The sequence below is a fragment of the Dromiciops gliroides genome, chromosome 5 (assembly GCF_019393635.1).
Source record: "Dromiciops gliroides isolate mDroGli1 chromosome 5, mDroGli1.pri, whole genome shotgun sequence".
NCBI lineage: Eukaryota > Metazoa > Chordata > Mammalia > Microbiotheria > Microbiotheriidae > Dromiciops > Dromiciops gliroides.
Genome location: NC_057865.1, coordinates 186,921,164 through 186,945,949, shown reverse-complemented (window position 1 = coordinate 186,945,949; position 24,786 = coordinate 186,921,164). Strand labels below are relative to the sequence as shown.

General features: G+C 36.1%; 1 protein-coding gene across 2 annotated transcripts in view; it reads left to right on the top strand.

The window, feature by feature from the left end:
• PTPRO (protein tyrosine phosphatase receptor type O) overlaps positions 1-24,786 on the top strand; it is a 226,598-nt gene that overhangs the window by 104,460 nt on the left and 97,352 nt on the right. For both annotated transcript variants that reach the window (XM_043968139.1, XM_043968138.1), the window contains exons 2-6: positions 3,067-3,340; positions 11,364-11,522; positions 13,652-13,804; positions 17,571-18,011; positions 24,575-24,736. In XM_043968139.1, coding sequence (XP_043824074.1) covers positions 3,067-3,340; positions 11,364-11,522; positions 13,652-13,804; positions 17,571-18,011; positions 24,575-24,736 — 1,189 coding nt within the window. The remainder of the gene's footprint in view (positions 1-3,066; positions 3,341-11,363; positions 11,523-13,651; positions 13,805-17,570; positions 18,012-24,574; positions 24,737-24,786) is intronic.

Below are 24,786 nucleotides of genomic sequence, written 5' to 3'. Positions count from 1 at the left end.
CAGAAGATATTTCACATTGCCCTCTATTTTTTTATTCATTTGGATTTGCTTTATTGTATCTTGGTTTCTCATAAAGTCACTGGCTTCCATTTGTTCAATCCTAATTCTTAGGCAATTATTTTCATCAGAGAGCTTTTGTACCTCCTTTTCCATTTGACTTTTCAAGCTGTTGACTTTTTTCTCATGTCTTTCCTGCATCACCCTCATTTCTCTTTTCATTTTTTCCTCTACCTCTCTAATTTTATCTTCAAAGTCCTTTTTGAGCACCTCTATGGCCTGAGACCAATTTGTATTTTTCTTGGAAGCTTTAGATATAGGGGCCCTGATGTTGACATCTTCCTCTGAGGGTGCCCCTTGGTCTTCCTTGTTACTGAAGAAACTTTCTATGGTCCTCACCTTTCTCTGTTGGCTCATCTTGCCTTTCTTTTACTTGACTTTAGCTCCTTAAAGTGGGGCACTGTTTCCAGGCTGCAGTATCCCAAGGTTAAGAAGTCCCAGGTGGTATGATTTAAGGAGAATCAGGTTCTTACTTCGCCTGGCCTGTTTCCTGGTCCTAGATGACCCCACACCAACTTGCCAATCAACCAGCTTTGTGTGTTGTGGTTTTTAGCTCTGATGAGCCGGTGCCCCTCCCCCACCTGGGCCTCTTCTACTTGAGCCTACCTCCTGGTGCTCAGTAGGGGTGTAAAATCCAAATTCTGCCTTAGCACCAGCATAGACCCCTGTGGTCTCTCCCCTGCCCAGGGCTCAGCCTACTCACCAGACTGTGAGCTTAGTTCCAGATGACACTGGTGATTCAGCTGATTCAGAGGCTCTGGGGGGTCTCCTTCTCTGGTGAGGACTTCCTTAGACTGGATCTGTGTCAGGGTGACTGTGGGGTTGGGCCCGACTCCTGTATCAGCATAGCAGCTCCCTCCTTCTCACCTTCCAAGCGGTTCTTGGTTAGAAGATGATTCTTCTGTGAGTTTTGCTGCTCCGGGCATTTTCCTATGACCTTATTTGAATGTTTTTTTTGAGCAATCGTGTCATGAGTTTGGGAGCTCACTGCCTTTCCTCCGCCATCTACACAACTTATATTTTTAAAGAGTTTTCCGGGCCACTGAGAAATTAAGTTACTTATCGATGGTCTCATAGTCAATATATATCAGAAGTGATACTTAATAAGAGGTCTTCCTGGCTCCAATATCAGCTTTCTGTCCTCTATAGGATGCTGCCCTTTTTTCAACAATACATTCTAGAATTTTGTCAGAAGTATTCCCTGGCAGGGAGAAATCATGATTTATTTATTTCTGTTAAACTTTATCTTACTAGATTCAGCCCAAACTTCTAAACTGTCAATATTGACTATGTTATATAGTGAAAAATAGCTTCTTGTCCCAGCTTCATCCCATATGCAGACTTGATAAATAGGTCATCTCTGCCTTCATCCAAGTCAATGATAAAAATATTAGTCAATCAATAAACATTTATTAAGCAACTCCTATGTACCAAGCACTGTGAAGTATTTTTTTGTTTGTTTTGGTTTTGGTTTTTTGTTGTTTTTTTGTTCTTCATATCTTTCTAGAATCCAGTAATTCTCAGTTTGATTCACCAAACTCTGTTCTCTAGCTCTATTGATTTGGTCTGTCAAAATCTAAAGAGTTCTTCCAGTTGTACTTTTATTTTTATTGTTATTAATTCTGTCATCCCAATATTTTGAGGACATAAATATGAAAAAATAAAATAGAAAGACAGACCCTGTTCTCAAGGAGCTTACAGTATAAAGGGGAAAGACAATAAACAACAACAAAAAAAAAAATAGCAGAAAAAGGGAGGGGGAGAGAAGGGAATGTATTCAGGCATGAGATCAAGTCCAAAGTAATACATTCAGATGAGAAATAAAGAGATGGCTGGCTTGGGGGAACCTCCTTAAAGGAGGTTCTCCACCCTCCATTAAAAGAGGACCCAGGAGTAGAGAGTACTGATGATATTAAACAGAAGATGGGTAGGCAGAAGAACTGCATTTTAGATTTGCTCCTGTCATTTTCTAATTCTGTGATCTCAAACCTACACTCTCTGGACCTCAGTTTGCCCATTTGTAAAATAGAAATTACAATATCTGTCCTCCCTGTCCCAGAGTGCAGTTTTGATGTTCAAATAAGTTACTATATTAGAAAGTGCTTTATAAGTTACAAAGTCCTTTATACATATAAGGTATTATTATTATTAAGTACCTGTCATCAAAGAAACTAATCTGAAGTAATTTTCTGCTTAATAGCTTAGTCATTCTTCAGTTGAGGTTCCCTGACTGCTTAATCATTCTTCCATCTAGGTTTCCTGACTGTTCTAGGAAGTAGCTCATAAGCAATATTTAGGTGCAATCAGTCATGATTCTACCCTTTAGTATATCATTAAAAACCAATTATCCATGTGATTTAACTTACCTTAAACCCTCATCTCAGGAGCTGGGTCAAAATCTTTGGCTTTTTTCTCGACTCCTGTCTCCTCTTCTCTTAACTCTCTCAGCCTCTCAGCTTCTCTTGATTCTCATAAGATAGTTTCTCAATGAGAATATTTTCCTCCTAATGAAGGATGGGGATGAGAGAGAACATTTTCCTGGGCATTTGCATCAATGTACTGATTCCATTTGGAACTTCAGACTACCCTAAAATCCACTTAATATTGTCAATGTGCTGATTCCATTTAAAATTTTGGACTACCCTAATATCCACCTAATATCCCCCTTTACCAAAGTGAATTAAAAAAAAATTCCTCCATGATAGTAGAAATTCTCTCATACAGTAAAACCAAATACCACTGTGGTAAGTAGAGAGATAATTTAAAGTCATGAGGGAAAAAAGAAGCTCAAAACCATCAAAAGATCCTGGGTTGTTGGTATTAAGTTCAGTTACTTCAGTGTTAATGTATTCATTGGTAATTATAAATATTCAATTAAGTTTTTAAAAAATCATAATCCAGTTATGAAAATTAATTTCTGCAACTTCAGTTATTGGGTTCATATCCTTTATATGACTCTGGATGATCATATGGATTTTATCTTTCTTTTTTTCCTTTCTATATTCACAGAATGCTACACCTTTCCATGTTACTGTCCAAGATGATAACAGCATTGTTGTCTCCCTGGAAGCTTCAGATGTCGTGAGTTCATCATCTGTATATGTTGTGAAGATAACTGGTGAATCTAAGAATTATTTCTTCCAGTTTGAGGAATTTAACAACACACTGCCTGCCCCTGTGGTCTTCAATGCCAGTTATCATGGTCTTTATTATATAATCACTTTGGTGGTGGTGAATGCAAATGTTGTCATCAAACCAGCCAGATCAATCACTGTGTTAACAAGTAAGTCCTCTCTTCAGTATGATCCTCCAAGTACTTTTTGGGATGCATATTCATATGGGTATACACCAAAAATAATTTGGTTGAAATAGGAGGGCAGTAGGCCTAGTCAGATTAACTGGATTTTAATACTAATTCTGCAACTAACTTCTCTGGTGACAGAAAACATCAATTTTCACATTTGAAAAATATTTCAAGCTCTAATATGATCTATGGTTAAAACATGAAGAGGAAAAACAAAAGGATTAGGAGACTAGGAAGAAAGGAAAAGAGAGAAAGAAAAAAGAGGAACATATGCCAACAGCAAGATGACAACAAATTTCTTAGGATTTGCTTCACTTCTGTTGTAATATATTACAAATATCTCCATCTAATCATGTAAATCTTTCATATAAAATTTAATGAGTCCCTATTGTCTCTGCAAAACAGCATAAGCATCAGACAGTGTCAGTGAAGACCCTCCACCTTTTGGCTCCAATCTACCCATCCAATTTTTTGTCATACATAAATCCTTTCAAGTTCACAGGGAATTAATGATCTTCAGGTAGGGGAAACAATAATTTGTGGCTTCCTATGGGACAGTGATGATTTTTAAGAACAAAGAATCTTCTCTAGGCTAATCAGATTGCTAGCAGGTATTTGCAGCTTCTGAAAATTGTTTGATAGACTAATTAACCTCTTGTCAGTGGGTTAAATTGTCTGGGTGTTGCGAAAGGCCAGCACCCAAAGATGAAACAATACTCTTTCATTTACTATTCTACCTTTAGTGGTTCCATTAATATGATCACTCCTTCCAATCGTTCAGCAATCTTCATTCTGTATAATTATTGCCTATTCTCAACTTGAGCAATGCTTATCCATGGCGTCCCATAAATTCTCCATGCTGACAGATTTCCTATGACTCTTTTGATATTTCATTTCTACCAGTGTGAGACTTTGTTCATTGGTTACCCCTTACTCTTTTTTTCTTTCATTTTTTTTTGGGGGGGGGCTGGGCAATAAGGGTTAAGTGACTTGCCCAGGGTCACATAGCTAATAAGTGTCAAGTGTCTGAGGCCAGATTTGACATCAGGTCTTACTGAATCCAGAGCTGGTGCTTTATCCACTGCACCACCTAGCTGCCCCCCACCCCTTACTCTTAAGGCATTATTAGTTCACTCCATTTTCCATTATTGCTCATCCTTGATGATAGATTTGTAAAAGGAATACTTCTTGTGTACAAACCATCATTGGTAAATATGTTTCACCTACTGAAATCTACCATGTCTTGCTATTGATTTCTGGGTCATCTGTAACTTTGAGTCTTCCAAGGTCCTTTTATTCCATGATTTCATAGCCATTTGGCATGCCTGGGATTATATTGGCATTTTGATGATGCATTTTTGCAGAAAGGAAGAGCTCTAGATACCTATGTAAGTCTACACAGATATTTTACAATAATTTTTATTTGAACACAATGGCCTGGAAGACTACATACCCCCTGACTCCACACTATGACTTAGCCCACATATCCAATCAGTTGCCAAGTGTTAGTGATTTTACCTCTTCAACATGTCCCTTCCCTCCCTTGACTCAAGCCTAATTCAGGCCTTTATCACCTTTTGTCTAAACTATTGCAGTAATTCCTTAATTGGTCTCATTCCCTCCAGCCTTTCCCCACTCTAATCCATCTTCCAAAACTTAATTGCTAAAGCACAGATCTTATCATGACCCTCTCCTGTTTAAGAGACTTCCCTCTATTGCCTCCATGAAAAAAAAATGACTTTTAGAGCCCTTCATAGTCAGATTCCAATGGAGATTACACATTACTCTCCCTCAAATAATAATTGCTCCAGCCTAATTTATTCGTCTCTGCATATGGCATGTGCCTCATTCAAGTTATTTCCCATGCCTGGAATGCTCTCCTCCTCACTTTGTCAGAACACCCAGCCCCCTTCAGGGATCAATTCAAGAATTACATCTTTCATGAGCTCCTTCCTGACTCTCCTGATCATTTGTGTCTCCTGCCTGCCAAAAGGACTTTATATATTTTTTGATATTTTGTATTTATTTATCTGGGTATTCTTCCAGTGGAATGTAAGCTCCCCAAGGGCAAAGATGGTCTCATATTTGTCTTTTCTATCCATAGCACACAATACCTAGTAGGCATTTAAATGCTTGTTCAATTGAATTGAATTACCTTTTAATTTTACAATAAAAATATGCTGTTTGAAAGACTAATTAATTTTTAGTCTGAGCAATGGGTCTATTTTAGATCAAGATAGCAGACTTTGGAGAGAAAGAACAGTTTTGGGTCAAATGGCAAACCCACAAGAATGGTAATGCTGTGTAACTTGCTGGTACAAAACTTCTTAGAATCAATGAGCCTGAACTTAATTAAAGTGCTGTGACCCACAGCATAGTGAATATCATAAAAAAATGAATCATGAATTACCAATTAGTAATTAGTAGTGATTACCAATAAATGAATACATTGAAATGAAGTAGAAAGTTAACCTCATTCATTATAATCAAATTGATTTTGCCATTGCTCCTGGAAATGGTATGTCATTCAACTCTTCTTGGTTCCTTCTTCACTATCCCTGAAACTTTCCAGACCAAAATACTCCTCCCTGATCACCACTCTTCTTTTTTTTAATTTAATTTTTATTTTTATTTTAGATGTGTACCTAGAATGCTTAGCATAATGCTTGGCACATAGCAAACACTTGTGGGTCAATGAATAAAGCACCAGATATGGAGTAAAGATAGACCTGAGTTCAAAGCCAGATTTGGATTTTTATTAGTCATGTGACCCTGTGCAAGTCACATAACCTCTTTAGTTTTCACATAACTTTAGTTTTTAAAATAGCACCTGCTTCTCAGGGTTGTTGTAAGGATAAAAGAGAATATTCACAAAGAGTTTTGCAATCCTTAAGTTACTATATAAATTCTAGATATTATTATGATTAAATTGCTTTTCATTTATTCATAAAATATTATAAACAAGAAATTTAGCAATTAATATGTGCAATATATATGTGTGTATAAACAAAATTACTTTCCCAACAACTTCTCCTTTTAAATAAATAAAGTTTCAAAAGGAGTGGACATAAACATGTAATTCAATATATAAACTAAATATCGGGGGAAACAGTTGAATATCTGTGATTTACTTAATGTAGGGATTTCTCTGTATGCAAACTCCTTTTACCAATGAAGATCAGTACCTGATTGCAGCTTACAGTATTAGAGAGTTGACTGGTGTACAGAGAGGTTGTGCCTTGACCAGGGTCACACAACCTGTCATAGATGAGACTTGAGCTCAAATTTCCTAATTAGGAAGCTGGCTGGATATCCACTAGGCCATGCACCATAAATATGAATCATAAGACCATGCTACTCTAAGTTAGCCCAAATCCATGTTTTGCTTCTAGAAAAATAGTTCTGATCATGTCAGCCCTCTATTGAAACATCTTCAGTACCTCCCTATTGCCCATTAAGCAAACTTCAACTTTTGTGCCTAGTATTTAAGGACTTGTACAATCTGTCATCAGCCATATCTCATGCTCCTCCTGTCTACATACTCTATGTTCCAGCCAAATATTTGTTTTTATTTGGCCATTTTATGCCTTTTGTTTATGTACTCAGTCCTAGCTTTCCAGGCAATCAAAAGGCTTTATCTTCACCGCCTGATAAGCAGGCAGAAATTTGTTTCAAAATGCCTATGGATGCTCTGAAGTAGAGACCCAAGACCTTCCTTTAGGCATTTCCAGAAGTAGGTTCACCAAACATGCATACTTCTCGGACTGAGCCTTCATAGGCTGTTAATTAGTTCACAGTGCCTGTTAAATACAGAACATTAGAGCTTGGAGGGAGCTTAGAAATTAAGTAGTACAAACATCTACTGTAGCAGGTATACCTCCTAGGTTTATGTAATGTGAAAATTTAATGAAGCTCATTCACATTATTTAATGACTACATGATTTCGTGGTTTTTAAATATTGTACTGTAGTGTTTACATCTGGAGTTAGTACAGGTTTAAAGATTTGAAATGGACTTAAGTTATTTTGTTCTAAGTTGACTGAAATAAAAAAGCCAACAAGCAAGTGGAGATTTCAAAATTCTTCTAGTTTAAAAATTATAATAGATCAGAGTAGCAAAACAGCACAAGGAAATTAAATATATGAACTCCTGCTACAGTGCTTATTAAATTTCAGATGTTTGACAGTAGCTTTGATCTAAAACAATTGTGCCCTAAGCTATAAAAAGAGAGATGGCAGCCTTTCTCTTCTAGGGAGAGAGCCCTGGTGACAAAGGAGGTAGAAAAAAAGAAAGCATATTCTTTTGTGATGTCCCTTTGCCGTTGGCATTCATTTTGGTGATTTTAGATCAAGAGGCAGCAGTCAGACTTGGTTAGAAATGATACTGGGTTCCATGAAGGGACTTCAAATGGCTCAAGGATTCCATTGGAAAAATCAGAGATGGTAGAAGTTTGGGGATAGAAGTTATGTGAATTCAAGTCATATGGGGCATCTGCCGGCTTCAGTTAGACCAGAGTTGAAATGAAACTCAAGATAATAAATTTTAATTTGAAAATGTTCCTCATGACCTATATAGGCATATTCAAATCTGATGCATTAATGACCTTACTTGTGCAATGAGGTGGTATGGCCCTAGTGGAAACAGTGATTTAAAATTTAGCCTGAACCTGTAACTGATTTGGAACACAAAGAGACATTGTAGCTTGTCATATAGTCAGCCCTCAGTAAAACCTTCCAGAATTAAAGTGAATCACCCAAGCCAAAATTTAATTTGTGAAGTCATTATTTCAACTGAGGCAAAAATGGAGGCCAAGATGGGAGTGTGGTAAATACAAAGTACAATCTGAACATAGACACAATCACACTAGGACATGAAGTGGTCCAACCTTTGGCCGTACAAGATCTGGGAGAAGGCAAGTCCAGAAGTGGGACACAGGACCCCAGGGATAATAGCTGTCAAAGTGGAATAGACCAGAAGAGAAACTTGAAATGAAGTGTGGGCATGATGGCTACTGAAGGGAAAAGGCACCTTCCCACCTTCTCATAACTCTCAATTCTGTGTCAGTATCCCAGACAAAAGCCCTCTTTGCCTTTTTTAAATGAATGGTTCGATCTTATATTTAATTCAACTCAATTAACAAACACTTATTTAGCACCTGTAATGTTACATCTTTTTAAAAATTCAGCTAGTTTTTCCTTTGTGAATTTGGGGTCTATATTAATAGTTGTATGTATTAAGAATGTTGTATTAGGTGGCACAATGGATAAAAACACCAGCTCTGGATTTAGGAAGACCTGAGTTCAAATCTGGCCTCAGACTCTTGACACTTACTAGCTGTGTGACCCTGGGCAAGTTACTTAACCCTCATTGCCCCACAAAAACAAACAAAAAAAGAATGTTGTCTTGATATTATTTTCCTTTTTAAAAATCAGTTATTTCTCAAGGACTATCCCTTATCACACCATGTAACAGGCAGCTAGATGGTATAGGTCAGAGGTATCAAACTCACCACCCATATGACCAGCAAAACTCTCCCTAGTGAAGCTTGAATCTACAAAAATAAATAAAAATGCAGTACAACATAGATAATGTTAATTTGTGGTTTTCTGAGTCAATGTTATAGCAGAAATAATTTTCTATTTGAGTCTGATACCACAAGTGTAACACTGAACCTGGAATCCAGCTAAGAACCGGGGTCAGAACTTCTTATTAGCTGTGTGACCCTGGACAATTTACTTAAACCTCTGCCTGCCTCAATTTCCTCATATATAAAATGGGGATAATAATATCACTGACCTTACCGGGATGTTGTGAAGATTAAATTAAATAATAGTTGTAAAGCACTTTGCAAACCTTAAAGTACTTATTAAAAAACAAAACTATTATTGTTAAACTTATTTAAACTTAAAGTTATTATTATTAACTAAGTTCAGTCAAACAAAACAATTCAACACATTGTCCATGTCTACAAATATGTGTCTAATTTCACACCTATAATCTACCATCTCTCTTACTAAACATAGGGATCATGCCTTAATATTTAGTCACCTGAAGTCATAATTGGAAAATTCATTTAACAGGATTCTAAAGTCTTTCAATATTGTTTTACATTACATTATTGTGGTCATCATGCAAATTATTCTCATGGTTCTGTTTATTGTTGTTGAGTCATTTTCAGTCACATCTGACTGTGACTCGATTTGGGGTTTTCTTGGCAAAGATACTAGAGTGATTTGCCATTTCCTTCTCCAGCTCATTTTACAGGTGAGGAACTGAGCGAACAGGGTTAAGTGACTTGCCCAGGATCATATAGCTAGTAAGCATCTGAGGCTGGATTTGAACTCACAGAGATGAATCTTCGTAATCCCAAGTCATGTGCCCTATCCACTGCACCACCTCGTTCCCCTGTTTGCTTTGCCCCAAATCAGTTCAGTACATACAAGTCATCTCAAGTTTCTCTGGATTCCTCACATTAATAATTTCCACAACACAATAATATCTAATTGTACCCACTTGCCACAATTTGTTCAGCTGTTCAGTTATTTATGGACATATACATTTGAGTTCTTTGTCACTACAGAAGATTCTGCTAGGGATATTTTTGCATATGTTAGGACTTTCCCTCTGATTTTGACGTGCTTGAGATGTATGAGTAATAGTGGTGTTACAGGGTCAAAGGGTATGTCTTTAAGTGATTTCTAAGTATAATTATAATTTATTTCACATGACAGTGGGACCAATTTACAATTCCACCAGTAGTACATTAATATGCGTAGCCTCTGACAGTTTGTAAAGATGATGAGATGATTCCCCAACATTTAATCTTCACTAAAATTATTTGAAATTTTTTGCAGAAATGTTACAGAATAAATTTTATATAATTATCTATCCATTCAATTCTTACTTTGCAGGGTTCTTTCACTTTTGATTAACATAGAATAGTAGAAACCAGCTTTGGAACAGAGATTGAATAAGAGATAGGTTTTGTGATAAAGAGAAAGAAATCAATGAATTGCTCAACCAGCATGTTTATTAAATGCCATTTTTGTGTTATTTACTGGGGTTATGAATGAAAAAAGATTCCCTATACTCAAGGAGCTTGCATTCAATGAGGGGAGATCACATGTATATAAACAAACATATATGAAATAAATAAATATAAGGTATCATTTTGGAGGACAGCATAAGCATGGAGGAGCATATGAAGGTAGTGTTTGACCTTAGCTTTGAAGAATACTAGTGATGCAGAGAAAAGAAATAAAATGCTTCATTGGGGGATTAACACCTTAATGCAAGCCCATTTGATTCTAGAATTCAGTTTCTGATTGTGTGTGATGAACAGATTGAATTAGAAATTAATAAGAAAATGTTATTTCTGTACAAGAAAAAGAGATGAATAAACTGTTGCTTCATAATGTCCCTGTCATGTGATGGTTTGAAGCTTATTATAGTTAAATTAGAGAAAACAATTGCTGAAGGCCAAATTTAAAAAAAATGAAAGCTCATTAAACCTTTGACTTGGGAGTCAAAAGTTAGCGTCTGTTATTTGTATCTCATTAAAATGATTTCATGTAGTATAGTAGAAAGAATCCATCAGGGACCTACATTCTAATCTTTGGTTCTATACTACTCTAGAACTTTTTTCAGGTAATCTTACTTTTCTGAACCTTAATTATAGCATCTGTATATTTAGAATAATACCTATCCCTCATGCTTTATAGGGTTGAAATAATAGATGAGGTGGTGATGGTGGTATATATCTACAACCCCTGCTAATATAAAAGATTAAAAAATTTGAAAAGATAAAAAAATACAAAAGATAAAGGAAAGATACAATGATATTAATGAAGAATAGAAGTTTTCTGTGTACATAGAGGATAATGATATTGGAGGTAGTTCTGATTATTTTGTTCTCATTATACAATGTTTTTACTATGTTCTCTCCATTTTTATCCCTCTCCCATTTTTTTCTTCTCTCTCTTTTGAAATTTTCTGTTTGTAGAGCCTCTTCCTGTCACCAGCGTTTCTATTTATGATTATAAACCTTCTCCTGAAACAGGAGTCCTATTTGAAATTCATTATCCAGAAAAGTACAATGTTTTTACAAGAGTAAACATAAGTTATTGGGAAGGAAAAGACTTCCGGACAATGTTATACAAAGGTAAGAAGAAAAATGAAGGTTGAAAGTAACATGATTTGGTATAAATTATAGCATTAGTATTGTAAGAAGAATTCTACAGTGGAGAGTTACTTAGCCTTGACTTAAAAAATGAAAAAGATTTGTTTTTATCCCAGATTTTCAAATGCTATTAGAATACTATTTCAGAAGTAGGGGGTTATGAAAAAAACAGATAAATAAAGGTATTCTGAAAGGAATATAACAATGAAGTAATCGGAGTGAATTTTCCTGCAGGTCTTATGGAATATTATACATCACATATACGATATATGAAATGTCCAAGTTGTTTCTATCCTGAAAAAAATAATATTTTTTCTTGGTGGAGATGATGTCTACTATTCATAAAAGTTTTCTCTAAGTAGATTCTCAAGTAGACCCCAATATAATTGATTTCAGAAAAGAGAGTTTCTGGTTGTTGATTGCAAGAGTGCTCCTTTTCCTTTGCTCAGAGACTAAGAAATAAAATGTATATAACTGAATTTCAGCATTATCCTTTAAATGCTTAAAACCACCGTATTCTACTCAAATACATATCTCTGTGACTGATCACATGGCTATGTCTACTATAAGCAGGTTGACTTTTTTATTTGATTTGACTTTTTTGATCTGACTGACTTGCTTGGTCAAGATGATCAAAAAGAGTCAAATGAATTAAATATGTAGAGATCATGTGTGTGTGTGCATGCCACAAGAAAACCCCAGATTGGTATTTTAGTAATAAAGTAATAAAGGATGGAAAGATAGCTATCTTTCAACCCTTTGTGAAGACTAGTGGGTTCTTCTGTCTTCCCCAGGGACATAAAGGAGAACTTCCTGAAACTTCTCAAACTTACTCACCTTTGGCAATTCATTTGGGGGCAAAAGCCTTCAAAAACCTAAAGAGTGTTCATTAGGATTATGAATTCTTGAGCAGAGATTAATACTTGTAGGGGAAATAAATAAATTTCATATTATTAGAGACTACTGATTAAAAAATGGATCCGATTGAAGAAGTAAAAGTTGAGGAAGATTTTGAATGAGATTTGGATTTCTTAACCATGGTTTAAAATTTGATCAAGAGAGTTTTAAATTGAAGATAAATGTGGAGGGAGAAAACTGTCTACATATGTTTGCTAGTCAGATAACTCAGAAAACAATAGACACAGCATAAGAAGTGTTTCAGTAGAGATTATCAGCAATTCACAGAAGATGGTATGCAAGGAAAAAAAATAAATGGCCTCAGATATTTATTTACAAAGCTACAACAAATAGGTGATAGACAAAATCAACAGGAGATCTTAATGCAAAAATATAAATTTGAACTTATAGATGTCAGTGAAGCTTGGTAGGATAATATTCTTGACTAGAGAATGAGTTGGAAAGGAAAAGAATAGATTATGGCAATGATAGAGAAACATTGAACATTAAAAGAATACACTCATAAGGAAATCCACAATACTTTTCTATCACTCCCTTTATCTTATCGTGGTCCTTTGAACAAAGTATAATTCAAGTCAAACAAACAGACATTTATTAAGCACCTACTATATGCCGAACATTGTGCTAAGTGCTGAGTGCCCCCTTTTATATCCGTATTCTAGTCACTTGAAATGAATATTATGGTAATTGTTTGTATTGGTACAATAACAATGATAATAAATAATAGCTTCATTTTAAAAATTCTGAATCTAGTTTTCTCTTTTTCTTGGGCAAGCTGCTTGCCAGTAGGCTACTTTTAAAACAGGGGCTTCAATATATATAACTCCTACATAATTGCTAGTCATTAAGATATGAAGTAATTAAAAAAAAACACCTTTGAGTTCTTGAAGGAGATTTTTAGAGCTGCTTTATTTCATTTGTCTTGCTAAATTTTAATTGTTCATTCAAATCCTCATAGTTTAAAGATTTGTTTCCCCCCCTGCCTTTATAGGAATTCCAGGTGGGGAGTTTTGAGTGAGATTTGAAATGTCCTACTATCCCTACACAGTCTTCTGCCCATCTGTTTCTGAGCCTACTGTTCTGCTAGATAATCCCTTAAATGTGCTTTCCTAAATGGTGTTCACTTATGCTGAAATTTAGAAAGTGTACTCCGATTGCCAAATTTAGAAATTGATGTATTTTTGTCTCTACAGATTTTTTTAAAGGTAAAACAGTTTTTAATCATTGGCTACCTGGGATATGTTATAGTAATATTACCTTTCAGCTAGTATCTGAGGCGACATTCAACAAAAGCACCCTGGTGGAATACAGTGGTATAAGTCATGAACCCAAACAGCACAGAACAGGTGAGTTTTCTGAAAAAAAAAAATTATGTGAGCAAAAATGATTAAATTACAACAAATGCATAATATGACATTTTATTCACAGTGTTTCTATTTTTGCTTTATATAAATCCAGTCCCAATATTAGGGTAACTATTGTGCTAATATTTGTATAATAATCTTTAAAATATTTCCTATTAGTTTAAAAGGAGCATAGTTAGTATATTCCAAGTAAATTTTAAAGAAGGTAAAGCTAATATATAGGAATTGTGAGGCTTTAAATAACCATATATCCACTATACTAGTATCTAAGGGTAAGGAACATAATGGAATATACAATAAGATGTTTTGAGGAAATTTCAAAATAAATAAATTTTGTGAACTAAAATAACAGATATTCATTTTTTAATTGTAGAAGTGGCATAAAAACAAGCTATTCAATACATTTTCCCCAAAAGAAAAAAAAATCTAGCCTGAATAGAAAAGAAAACATTTTAGTATAGGTCTTTTTCAAGATAGAAAACTGGACTTTTAAAGCATTTAAACATTATTAGCATAATTTAGTCCTAATTGTACTTCATATATGTATATATATGTAATGAATAAATGGATAAAGTCACACATGTTTGTGTATTAGTCTGTTATTTTATGCACCAGCCTTTTCCTTTATCAATTATAGGCTAGACAGTACAAAGCAATTTAAACCTAATAATTAACATGTCATGATTTGCATCAAAAAGGGAAGCAGTCTGATATAGGTGAATAAGCACTGGATTGAGAGAAACAGAATCACAAAATCACAGAATCTCTAAGTTGGAAGGTACCTCAGTGGCCATTTATTCCAATCTGTACCTGAAAAGGAATCCTCTATATCTCACAACTGGCAAATAGTTATTCCATTTTTGTTTGAAATCATCCAAGGAGGGAAAACTCACTCCCTTCCCAGGTGTTTTTTTTTTTTGATAGCTGTAATTGTTAGGACATTTTCCCTAATATGACAATTAAATTTGCCTCCTTGCAATTTCTCCTCTCCGCCCCCCCTCCCCCATTGCTCCTGGTTCTTTCCTCTGTTACCAAGCAGAATAAATCTTCCAGGTGATAGCCCTTCACATGTTACAACTTTAATAGGTATGCTACCCACTTCCTACCTCAGTCTTCTCTTCCCCAAATTAAACATTCCCAGTTTTTTTTAACTTATCCACATACAGCATGAACATGAGGTCCTTCACCATCCTGGTTATTTTTCTCTTTTTTTTGTCCCCAACTTATCAAAGGCCTTTCTAACAAGTGGACTCAAAACTAAACCCAATATTCTAGTTGTAGTATAACCAAGACAGTGTGCAATAAATCTATTTCTGGATGATGTTTCCCTTAATGTAATCAAAGATGGCAATTTTCTTGACTCATATAAAACTATTGACATATCAAGCTTACAATCCACAAAAAACAACACTTCTTCAGACTTCTCTCTAGCTATATCCAACCCCCATCACATACTTATGAAGTTGATTTTTTGAAACCTAAATATAAGAGATTGCATATTTATTCCTACTAAATTTCATCATCTTAGATTTGGCCCAAGGTTCTATATGTTGAGATATGTTTGATTCTTGACTGGTGTTCAATTTGTTAGCCACCCTTTCCAGCTCTTTGACATCTGAAAATTTGATAAGCCCTCCATCCTTTATCCAAGTCATTCCTAAACATTTTAAATAGGATGAGCATAAGGAGAAACTATTGGATATGTCGTTCCAAATTGACATTAATGACTGCATTTTGAATCCAGCCATTGAATTACTTTTTTTTTTCGTTTTTTTTTTTTCAGGGCAATGGGGGTTAAGTGACTTGCCCAGGGTCACACAGCTAGTAAGTGTCTGAGGCTGGATTTAAACTCAGGTCCTCCTGAATCCAAGGCTGGTGCCTTATCCACTGTGCCACCTAGCTGCCCCCATTGAATTACTTTCAAATCTACCTGTGTCTAGCTGATATCTCTCCATCTTTTCCACAAAAGAACACGAATGACTTTATCAAATTCTTTGCTAAAATATAGGTAATCTTTCTTTATAGTATTCACCTGATCTACCAACCCTGTGGGGAAAAAAGAAATAAGGTTAGTCTGACTTTGTGATCACTGCTTCCTTTTCTAGATGTTCTTTGACCACTGTTTTAATGATGCATTCTAGAATTTTACAGGACTCCCGGTCACATTCACTTTCATATGGTTTTCAGACTCTTCCTATATACAGAAAAAAAAATCCTTTTCCCATCCTACAGCATCTCTCTTTATCTCTTATATCTTTCAAGGGTCAAGGACAATAATCATCAGTCTCATCTGCCAGTTCTTGCACTACCTAAAGATGTAGTTCATCTGGGTCAGGTGATTTGAAATTGTCACAGACAGCAAAATGGTCTCTTATTATCTCTGTTTTGGGAACCAACTGCCCATGCACCATCTTTCTGTTGTTTTGAATACAAAAGCCATTATGATTGGGAGAGAAATCAGAAGAAAAATTTGAATAGTTTTACTGTCTTTACTTTGTGCACTATCATTGGCTCAGCTAACACATGACCAGTACTCTTCTTTTTGGCAATGTAGCTTTTAAAAAATCATTTTGTTGTCCATTTATTTCCTCACTAGCCTCAGTTCCTGAGTTTTAACAATTCTTTTATATTTGTCCTGTCTTGTGTGCCCTTGCTTCAATCTGATACGGGAATCTTTCCAAAAAATCTGTCAGTTAGTGAGTTTCCTATGCATCCATATCAGCATCTTTAAGCAACTCCCCCTTCTCTTCCTCATTAGAATTATTTTCTGTGTTTTCAGAATTTCATTCTTGATACTTTCCCATCACTCCTGGATTGGCTTTCCTGTAAAACTTTAGCCCAGGGAATATTACGATGAAACCTTTGACATCTGCATTCCCAAAAAATCTAAAGTGTATGCAAAGACCTACATTCCTCTATTTCTCAAGCACAAATTTTAGGATGGAGTAATAACTCCTTCTAGGTCAACATTTCCTGAGAATCCCATTTCTACTTGCTGGTGACAATGCAGGCCAGAATAAAATTTCTTTTAATTTGTCCTTTTTAACATTACTTTGGTAAGGAAAAAATCAAATCACCACTTGAAAAAATTATTATAAATTAATATCCTTGAAAAGGAATGAATATAATGATATTTTTTTAATTTTTAATTTTTATTTTTTTAGTGAGGCAATTGGGGTTAAGCAACTTGCCCAGGGTCACACAGCTAGTAAGTGTTAAGTGTCTGAGGCCGGATTTGAACTCAGGTACTCCTGAATCCAGGGCCGGTGCTCTATCCACTGCGCCATCTAGCTGCCCTGTATGATGATATGTTAATAGATTATAGTTGTTGTGGTTAGTAGATTATAAACTTCAGGATCTTTGGAAAACATTTAAAGTTCAAATAAGCTCAAATGCAATTGGACTTTCCAATAGGTCTACCCATGCATTCGGATCATACTCCATGTTATGTTTCTCACTAATGTTTGTGCAGTTATTTCATTAATTGATTGGAATTTCTTTCATTGAAATAACAAACAAGATTTTCCCCTTTTTTAACGGAGCATGCTACCAACTTCCTAACATAAAGGTGATAGACAAAGATGAAGAATGAGTCATATTTTTATGGCGGGGGGGGGGGGCAATTAGGGTTAAGTAACTTGCCTAGAGTCACACAGCTAGGAAGTGTCTGAGGCCAGATTTGAACTCAGGTCATACTGATTCCAGGGCTGGTGCTCTATCCACATAAATAAATTTTTTCTCTTTCCAGCTCCTTTCCCACCTCAAAATATTTCAGTCCGAATTGTAAACCTGAACAAGAATAATTGGGAAGAAGAGAGTGGAAGTTTCCCAGAAGAATCATTCCTGCGGACACAAGATCTCATAGAGAAAGAGAAAGTGCTTCATTTTACGGATGATCCTCCTGAAATTTCCTCAGCCAACACTTCTTCTGGGTGGCCAGATTTTAACAGTAGTGATGAAGAAACAACACTCCAGCCATATTGGTGGGATAGTGAAACTGTAACACCAGAAAATGAAGATGAATTTGTCAGTGTACTTCCCAGGGAAGATAAAAACAATACAGTTAGTCTGATTGAGAAATCAACATCAGCACCTTTATCTTTTTTCCCTGTGCAAATGATATTGAACTGGTTGCCCCCCAAACCACCTACTGCCTTTGATGGGTTCCATATTCGCATAGAGAGAGAAGGTAAAGTAATAATTCTTTGTTTCTATTCAGATATTTTAGAAGGGAATAATTTAGGGAGGAGAGAATTAAGTTTAGGAAATCACTGAAGATGAGGAGGGACACAGGCTAAGAAGGGCAATTGGAAAGGTTTGGATTACTCCCCTCAGGTCATACTCTGACTCCTCATTGGAACATGGAGATGACCAAGGAATTTCAAAGGCTTTACAAGCAGAATGCAAACTTGTGGTCTTATAACCCTTGAAAAAAATACAAATGTGGCCTTATAAAAGCAATACAACAATAGTAATATACATATATACATATATATATACATATACATATATATATTTCTGGTACAGTGAGCCTATGACTTGATTGATATAAGGAATTTTCCAATGAGGAAACTACTCCTACCAATGCAGATCAGCAAGTCTTACTGGGTTAAATGAGAGATTAAGTGACTTGTCCAGTCATATACACTCAGTGCATGTAAGAGGTGGAATTTCATTTGGTTGTCTTGATTTGAAGATTAGTTTTCTATCTACTGTTTGCCTAATAATAATAACAACAGCAACAGCAACTGCAGCAGCAGCAGCAACAATGATGATAACAATTATAAGGCATTTTTTTTTTTTAGCTATTTAAAGTCATTTCTTCAGCCCATGTCTTCTCACTGCAAGTCAGTCATTGTTTCCCCTGGGTCATGCTGGCATAAATCCTGGAAACTGCACATATGCTTCACTTCTCAACAATTCTACCCCATCAGGCAACTGAGGAAGACCTGGAATTAAAGGTCTGACCTTTATAATTTAGAGAAAGGGGCAGACAAACCTTGACAGATCTATTTTCTTATACCCAGATTTAAGGTTCTTATGTCCTTTCTCAGCACATGATCCCTTTGTGAGATGGCTAGTTTCATGATAATTATCAGTTCTGTGCCATGTCTACAGAATACACAGCTTCTTAGCTTTTTCTTTCTGAAGTGTATTACCCTCCTTGCCACCCATTATTGGCACTTTTCCACAGAGCAGCTGTGAAGTAAAGCAGGAAAGACACAGCAGATGGTACCTTCACTGTAGTTACAAAAATTCTTTCTTGTGTCCATTTACCCGGCATCTGGTACCCAGTTTTTCCATTTTAGCACATTTGTTTATTACAGCAGTGCTGTTACATTTGACTAATTTAAGTAATGAATTACATACATTTTTCAACCCTCTTGCTGTTTGATACTACCATTTGTTCTTAGAAGTGTTCTTGGAATTGTTAATACATATATTTATTTGGCATATGTTGAGATTGAATGACACCTCTGTCATCAGAGTAGGTCTTTAGCGATAGGTAGTCTTATATGCAAGGAACAGCAAAGAGGCTAGTGTCATTGAATCGTAGAAGATTTGACCCTGTTTAGTTTAATAAAAGAATAAACAATTGGCAATTTTGTTTAATAATAGAAGAAACAACATTTGTGGATTTTTCCACATAATCAACAATGCCCAAATATTGTGTAAGGTATATGTGTGGTTGCTGTCTAAATATATAAAGACAGCTTGGTTCATGATTGGTTTGGATAGATATTTGATCAGGGATTTGGCTGACCCCTCTCCAAGAGAGAACCTAATTTCTGCTTTGTGAGGAATGGGAGGAAATCCCTGGTTGGGTGCTTGTTCCTTCTTTCACCTATCTTGGAGAGGAATATTGGACTTGAATTATATCCATCCACCAGACTTCATATATTGGTAGTCTAGAGGCACAATTTTTTGGTCCCTAGGACAAATACCACCTTCCCTGATCACACTCAAGATTTAACTTATTCTAACTAGTTTAGCTCTCCTCAAATCCCAAACACTGATTACCCAAAAGATACCACAAATACCTAGTATAATTCCTTATCAAAGTAAACAGTATAAAGAGGAATTGAGGAAGTTATCCCCATCTAGAGATGAGGATAGAACAAAGATTACACAAGAGTAAAAGAGATTTTCAGCTGAGTGAGATAAGGTCTCAGTTCAAACTCATTTAAGAGAAGTCTGTCCTTACTTAATCTCTAGGATTATAAACACTGAAAATCAAGGGACATATTGGGGGCAGGTTCTCCCCATGCCTGCAGCCCCAAGGCCTACCAATTCAAAAGTTTGCCTCTTATGACCACCTGTTTCAATGTCCTCCAACCATCTAACAAAATCCCTTCTGCATTGATGCAAGTACTTGGTGCCTCAGCCCAGCATTTTCTCCACCAATAAGGAGTTACACCTCCTTTTTGTCTACACAGCCTGTAGCTTCACAGGGCTGTCCCTCAAAAAAAAATGACACAACTGCAGGCAGAAGTGTTACATTCACATGGGACAAGGAAAAAATGTATTTCTCTTCTTTTTCTATTTTTGGATATATTTAACTGAAAATAGGCTCTTTGGAGCTCAGAAATGTCTCTTCTTACCTGTCCTTGAAGATTCAACTCATTTAACTCATTGTATTAGTTGTCATTTAATTTCTCAGTGCCTCAGACAACTTCTAAGACTGTAAATTGCAGATCACATGCTGACCTACATTAGTAGAGGGAATTTCCTCCCTCACAATTCCCTTTACCAATGAAAGGACTGAGCCAGTCCAAAAACAAAAACAGAAAGCTGTATTCTTTTTAGGGCAAAATATAGACTCTGGGTGAGGGCCTTTCATAGGAAGCAAGCAGCTTGGTATGATAAAATCTATAATGGTTTGGAGTCAGAAGATTGGGGTTTAATCCTGCTCCCATTACTAGGCATGTGAGCCTAAAAAAGTATTTTAATTTCTCTGAGCCTCAATTCCCTCTTCTGTAAAATGAGAATGTCAGTGCCACCAATCTTATGGCCTTGTGAGAAAAGTGTTGAACAGCATTATATAAATGAGAACCTGGCATTCCAAGTTCACTTTGAAATACTCAACCTACTTTTCCAGACTATTATTCCCTTCCACATAAGGTCTGGTTCAGCCAAACTGGCCTACTCTGCATTTTTCTGTCCTTAAGTCCTTGTTCCCATTCTTCCCTACACCAATTCCCTCCAGCTCTGTCTGTCTAATTCCAACTCATCTTTTGAAGATTTCAATTGGAAGGAAGGAAGGAAGGAGGCATTTATTAAGTTTCTACTGTGTCGGGCACTGTGCTAAGTACTTTACAAATATTATTTCATTTGGTCCTCACAAAAAACCTAGGAGAGAGATGCTATTATTAAGACCATTTTATAGTTGAAGAAACATGCAGCTATCAGATTAGGTGATTTACCTAGGGTCACACAGGTTGTAGGTGTCTGAGGCTGGATTTGAACTCAGGTCTTCCTGACTCCAGGCCTAATACTCTATCCACTACATCATTTAGTTGCCTCATTTTCTCTGCTAATACAGTAGATTACATATTATTTCCTGTGCCAAAGCTTGAAGTGATTTGAAGGCAGGGAGCATGTCTTATTATAAACAGTTAGGTGGAGCAGTGCATTGAGTATTGGGCCTAAAGTCAGAGAGACTCATCTTCCTGAGTTCAAATCTGGCCTCAGATACTTACTAGCTATGTGACCCTGGGTTAGTCACTTTACCCTGTTTGCCTCTGTTTCCCCTTCTGTAAAATGAGCTGGAGAAGGAAATGGCAAACCACTCCAGTATCTTTGCCAAGAAAACCCCAAATGGGGCCATGAAGACATGACTGAACAGCAACAGTACATATCATCAATCTTTTGTATCTGCAAAGTGCTTTTCAAGTAGGAGATACTCAGTACATAAATATATAATCTTTAGTGCATGTATTTTGATAACTATTTTTGCTATTTAGAGGCTGGTTTTTTTTTGAGGGGGGGGTAACTTCTGAGTTCTTGGCTGTGCTCTCCTTAGGTGAGGTTGCTTAGCAACTGAATTCCAGAGAAATAAGGTATCATTATACATTAACATAGTTAAATAGATAGTAGACATTTTGGATAGGTAAACTTCTTGATTTAAATTTTATTGCCTCTGTAACTTTATATGATGCTCACACTCCCTTGTTACTGCCTTCTTTTTGTTCTTGTCAAGTGTTCTTAATACTTATTTTAATTTAGTTGTTTCTGTCATTTCCGACCCTTCATGATTCCATTTGGGGGTTTCTTAGCAAAGATATTAGAGTGGTTTGTCATTTCCTCCTCCAGGTCCTTCTACAGATGAGGAAACTGAGGCAAACAGGGTTGTGTGGCTTACTCAGGGTTATAAGAGCTATTTTTTTTTTTGTGAGGCAATTGGGGTTAAGTGACTTGCCCAGGGTCACACAGCTAGAAAGTGTCAAGTGTCTGAATCTGGACTTGAACTCAGGTCCTCCTGAATCCAAGGCCAGTGCTTTAGCCACTGCACAACCTAGCTGCCCCTACCCAGGGTTATAAAGCTAGTGTCTGAGGTAAGATCTAAACTCAGAAAGATGAGTCTTCTTGACTCCAGACCCAGCACTGCACCACCTAGCTGCCCCAATTCATAAGACTGATGTCCACTTTCTGGTATGTCATACTTTGTCTTTATCTCCTGAATAGTATACCCTTTCTGTATTTTAAGCCATCCCCCACCCCCATACTTGTGGCATGGTGGAAAGAACACTGTGTTTAGAGTTGGAAGGTCCAAATTCAATTCTTGATGCTATCATTTACTACTTGTGTGATCTTGGCAAGCCTCTTAATCCTATGAAATTTATCTTATTCATCTATAAAATGAGGGTATTGAACTAGGAGACCCACAGACCCTTCCCAGCTCTGTCTATGATTCCATGAACTAGAGTCACCACCCATGAGATAGTGGGGAGAATGAGGTAGTTCAGGGGATAAGGAAGACCTGAGTTAAAATCCAAACTCAGACACTAGCTATACAACCCTGGGCAAGTTACTTAATCTCTGTCTGCCTCAGTTTCCTAATCTGCAAAATGGGGATAATAATAGCACCTTATGTCACAGGGGTTGTTGAGAGGATCAAATGAGATAATTGCAAAGTGGTTAACATACTACCAGGCACATAGTAAGTTCCATATAAATATTAACAATGACGATGATAATGATGATGAAGGAATCATTGGACTTGATGTTAGAACACATGGTTTTGAATCTGGTATCCACCATTTCTCAATGTTGTGACCTTGGATTAACTTCTTTGAGCCTCAGTATTTTTCATCTGTAAAATGGGGAAAAATATGACTTGCACTCCAACTTCACAAGATTGTATTAAAGAACAAAACAGAGAATGGGTTTAACTCATTGCTTTGAAAGTGATTGGTATCAATAAAGTTCTGTATAAACTTGTTATTACCAGTTTCATCTGTCAAATGAAAAGAACAGAGGTTCATTCCTAAATGAAAACATATTACCAGCTATCACTGATGCAAAATTTCCTCTCATCTATTTTCTGTTTTTTCCTTTTCTGCTATTGGCTATATTTGAAAGAAAATTGGATATTTGTAGATGGCTCAGAATTTTCTTTCTTGCTGCCTATTCCCTTGAAGACTCAATCAGCCTTTTATCCAATTGCAGTGTGGTTTTTTGAAGGCTAGTTGTGACACGCACTTCAGATCATGACTTCAAATGAGAAGTAAGCAGCTGGAGATGAACTTTGATGTGATGGAGACTCGGTTTTACTGCAGAAGTTCTTGTCACGAATGACAGAAAACATTTTATTTCTAACTTGACATGTCTAAAGAAATTCTCAGAGATGTTCCAGGATATTTAATGAATCCTAAAGCAGCGATTAGATCTTCTGTTGTGGTTAATTTTCATTTGTTACTCATTGAGGATTATGTGGATGACCTTCCTTAATATTCACCTTTTTCCATTTGGAACAAGTAATTTTGCCATAAAGATAGAAGGAGTCAATGTAACTTCAGTTACATGATTCACAGGCTTGAATATCCCATATTATTTATCTAAGTGTATTGTGAAAATGAAATTTGAAATGATTATTCCTTCACATCAGCCTTTGCTTAGAATCAAGTCAACAAGTATTTATTTGGCACTTTCTATGTGACAGGCACTATGCTAAATTCTGGGAATGCAAAAAAAGACAAAAATAATCCTTGATCTCAAGGAGCTAACAGTTTAATAGGGAAAATGACTAATTACAAACAAGACATAAAGAGGAGGTCATTGACAGACGGAAGTCACTAGAATTAAAGAGATGTTATGTTTTTGCAAGGAAAGAACTGTGAGGAGGCCAGTGTTACTGAATCATAGAGTATGTGGAAGGGAAAAATGTATAAGACAGGAAAGGTAGGAAGGCACCTGGTTGTGAAAGTCTTTAAGAGCCATGTTGGGGATTTTAATTTGATCTTAGAAGGAATAGGGAGTCCCTTGGTTTTTTTGTTGGTTTGTTTGTTTTCTTGTTGTGGTGGTGGTTGTTTGTTTTTTAAATAAGGGGGGAGGAGACAGTAACGCGGAAGATTAGGAAGATTCATTTCATAGATAAATAGAAGATGGATAGAGTTAATATTTTGATCAGATAAACTTAATTGCCAGCCCCTGTGTTCCCACGCCTTCCGATACTTATTCATCTTCCAGTTAATTTTTCCATATTAATCTCAAATTCCATTAAATCCATATTTTCTTTTTTTGATGATTTAGAAAACTCTACTGAATTTTTGACAGTGGATGAGGAAGCACACGAATTTGTCACTGAACTGAATGAGCCTGGGAAATATAAATTATCCGTGACAACGTTTAGTTCCTCTGGGTCTTGTGAAACACGGGGAAGCCAATCAGCCAAATCAATTAGTTTTTACATCAGTAAGTACCAAAGAAAGACAATAATAATGATGCAAGTGAAAAGATTGATA